The 3,849-nt window shown below is 34.7% G+C and overlaps 1 protein-coding gene across 1 annotated transcript; it reads left to right on the forward strand.

The window, feature by feature from the left end:
• The first annotated feature begins 1,627 nt into the window (after positions 1-1,627).
• On the forward strand, positions 1,628-3,622 carry LOC145537798 (heat shock transcription factor, Y-linked-like). Its single transcript, XM_081568665.1, has 2 exons — positions 1,628-2,274; positions 2,811-3,622. The coding sequence occupies exons 1-2, from the start codon at positions 1,762-1,764 to the stop codon at positions 3,546-3,548; spliced, it is 1,251 nt and encodes a 416-aa protein (XP_081424791.1). The 5' UTR covers positions 1,628-1,761; the 3' UTR covers positions 3,549-3,622.
• The last annotated feature ends 227 nt before the right edge of the window (positions 3,623-3,849 follow it).

Below are 3,849 nucleotides of genomic sequence, written 5' to 3' on the forward strand. Positions count from 1 at the left end.
ATTTAAAGTTGTATTTACTGGAGATTTGTAACATATTTTACTTGAGGAGAATAATTTTTACTGTTATGTAAGTTTTTAAAAATACTAATACAGGGGGTTATTTGATGCTATTAACTTCTTATGATTAAAGGAATCGATTTTTCTTAGTTTTTCTGATTTGCCTGAGTTTAAAAATTTACTAGATAAATGTTTTCCTTTGATGTTAGTTGCATTCTATCATAATCGAAATTTTGAATGAGGTAATCCTCAAATTTAGTAAGAATGAAAAGAAGAGTTGGGAATAAAAATGTCTCTACATTATCTTCATTAGTCTGAGATTATAAGAAGCATGTTAAAGCAAGGGGTAATGTGGATGATCAAAACTCTGACTTTCATCCTGAAACTAGAGGACAGTGTATATTTTCAGCCTGAACAAGTTTAAGTGTGCCATTCCTATGAAAGCCTTCTACCATCCAGAGAGCTCCTGATACAAGTGCCCGAACTTGAAGTGATTTCTCTTCTCCATCATAAATATCAGTTAGGACACAGAAGCATATTGTGATACAGCAATCTGGTGCTGCTTTAGTTGTTGTCGTTGTTTTAATTGAAGAATAATTTTACAGAATTTTTCTGTATTCTGTCAGAATTCAAAATAAATCAAACATACAGGCACATATATCCCTTCCCTTTGGGAATACCCTCCCATCTCCCTCCCCATCCAACAATCTAGGTTGATCATTTGTCACGGGACTACACATAGCCACTACACTAAATTAAATGGCTCCAGTGAAAATTTTCCAGCTATGTCTACTTCTATTTCTCTGTACCATAACATATCTCCATTACAGAACAGTTAGTTTGGACTGAGGATGGAGCCTTCTACCTTTACAGGTTTGTATGGTAATATGTCAGCCCATGACCATCCTTTTCCTAAACTACAACAGTCAGACAATTTATTTTTTTCAGTGCCAAAGATCCCTGATACATCTGCTGCTTCTCTTTCAAGATCCACTCATCAACCATCTTCATTATTTGAAAACTGTCCTAAGACAACTCATCTACCAAATAGGTGTCAGATTATAGAGGATATTGAAGTGTAAAATTAATGTTGGGAGATGTCAACAAATTCCTACAATTCTCTTATTTGAAGAATAAAGTTACATATTCATCTTCATATTGCCAATTTCTATTTTGAAAAAAATAAGAGTAAAATGAGTCTTAATTTAAGTTCCTATTTTACTCGCAGTAATATAAACACTTCTCTTCAAGGTCATACAAAAAACAGTACACTTGCTTTCACTGAACCCCACAGTCAGTTGATTGACATTATTGCATCAAAGTGAGCAGACCCATGTTTGGTTTGGTAACAGTCTGAATGTTAAGAATGTGTATAGAAGGGTGATCAATCACTTTTATTTCAGGAACGAAGTAGATTTATTGATGTGATTTTTCTGTGTAAAAATACTTTAGGAATGACATTTTACAGGTTTCATGTTTTTGGTTACTATTTATGTAAGCAACCTTTATTTTAAGTTGATGTAGAAGTAAACACTGGTTGAACATTGCCCTTCAATTGTGAGAAGACCAGTGACTTTATGATGTCAGAGCTACCCTTCAGTTGCTAGGAGACCAGTGACTTTGTGATGTCACAGCTTTTTGACTTTGAGAACCATGTTGATGGTCTAGAGAGTTTATCTGTGTATGCCAGCCAAGCAGCATTTGAAGTTGGAGTGTGTAAAATCAGACAAATGAGGAAAGTATCTGAAAAAAGATTTCTCTGAGATGGCACATATTCCTTCAGAAATTCAAGATGTGCCTCTTAAAGATGAATCAACTGGTTCCAAAACCTCCATTAGATCTTCTTTGTGTGATTACACACTAACTGGGGACTCAGTTTTGAGATCTATGATTGAAGAATATGCTTTTCAGGCTTTGTCTGAGGAAGTTGGGATAAAAAGGCCATGCTACATATTTTCTGTCTCTGAAACAAATGAGTTGAATGATTTTCTTTCACTAACTTTTCCACAAAAACTCTGGACTATACTTGAAAGTGAACAGTTTGAATCTATTTGGTGGGATGAGAGTGGCACTTCTATAGTGATCAATGAAGAACTCTTTAAGAAAGCAGTCTTGGAAAGAAAGGTCCCTTTCAGGATATTTAAAACTGATAGTATGAAAAGTTTAGTTCGCCAGCTTAACCTTTATGGGTTTAGTAAAAAGCGACAAACTTATCAAAGATCTGCTTCACTACCTGACTTTCTGGAAGAAGAAAGCAATGTCTCTCTTTTGAGCAAGGTATTCCAAAATTTCCACTTATTGGTAATATGTAAGATTAATTCATGTGACTTACAAAGCATGTTCACATATATAGCTAAAACTGAATTTAAAATTGAGATAGAATTCCAAAATTTCCACTTATTGGTAATATGTAAGATTAATTCATGTGACTTACAAAGCATGTTCACATATATAGCTAAAACTGAATTTAAAATTGAGATAGAAAATTGTTGAAAACATTTTATTTTTTGAAGTTGAGAACAGCTGGAGGTTAAAATATTTGATATTTAACATACTCTCCTAGCAACTTGAAACCGGATACTTGTCCTCAAGCTACTTTAAGTGGTATTTACTGTATATATAACAACATATTTTTTTAACTGAGGAGCATACCTGTTTCTAACATGTAAGGTGTTAAAACTACTAATGGAGACGTTTTATTTGATGCTCTTTAATTGGTATCATTAAAGGAATACATTTTTATAGTTTAGCTTTGCTTTTCAAGGGTACCTTGGTGTATAAAAAAATGAAATAATTGTATCCTTTGATTTTAGGTACAGGTCTACCATAATCCAAATTTCAAAAGAGGTTATCCCCAAATTTTAGGAAGAATGAAAAGAAGAGTTGGGATTAACAATGTGTTTCCAAAATCTTCATTAGTTCGAGATTACAAGAAGAAGCATGTAAAAGCAAGGGTTAACATAGATGATCGTAACTCTGGTTTTCATCCTGAAACTAGTGGAGAGAGTCCATTTTCAGCTTCCACAAGTTTAAGTGTGCCTTTCACACAAAAGACATATACCAGCCAGATAGTCCCTAAAACAAGCACCCTTTCTCCGGGTGACTTATCTTCTCCATCATCAATATCAGTTAGACAAACAGAACAGAATGTGGTAGATCAACCTGCTCTTTTAAACCAGTTGAGCGTTTTTATTGGCACTCCCATAGCACCTACACTCAATCAAGTAAATGGCCACATTGAGGACTTTGCTACTATCGCTACCTCTACTTCTCAGAACCACATTCTATCTCCATTTCGGAGCAGTTCTTTTGGACTGATGGTGGAGCCTTCTACATTTCCAGGCAGGTATAGCGATATGTCAGCCCATGACAGTCCTTTTCCTAACCAGCAACAGAGAGGCAACTCAAGGTCCCCAGTGCCAATGATCGCTTATACACCCACCTCCGCTCTTTCAAGTCAATTCATCAATTATATTCCTTATGTGAAAACCATGCTAATTAAAACTGACCTATCAAATAAGTATCAGCTTATGGAACCTAATGAAGATTAAAATTTACGTTGGGAGATGTCAACAAATACCTACAATTCTTGTATTTGAACAATAAAGTTACACGTTCATCTGCACAGTTTTGTTTTCTATTTTGAAACAATGAAGAGTAAATTAAGGCTTTATTTCAATGTCTGGCTATTTTTCTGCACTCTTTTATAAACTCTTCAGTTCAAGAAAACATCCGTTAGGCATCCTAGGTAAATGGCACCGAATCTATTGTTTCTAAGCAAGAAAATGAGAACAAAGGGAAAAGAGGTAATGGATGTAAAGTGATTTGGGAAATCATCCCTGCTGAAATGAA

This window comes from Giraffa tippelskirchi, chromosome Y (assembly GCF_054371585.1).
Source record: "Giraffa tippelskirchi isolate mGirTip1 chromosome Y, T2T-mGirTip1v1.2.pri, whole genome shotgun sequence".
NCBI lineage: Eukaryota > Metazoa > Chordata > Mammalia > Artiodactyla > Giraffidae > Giraffa > Giraffa tippelskirchi.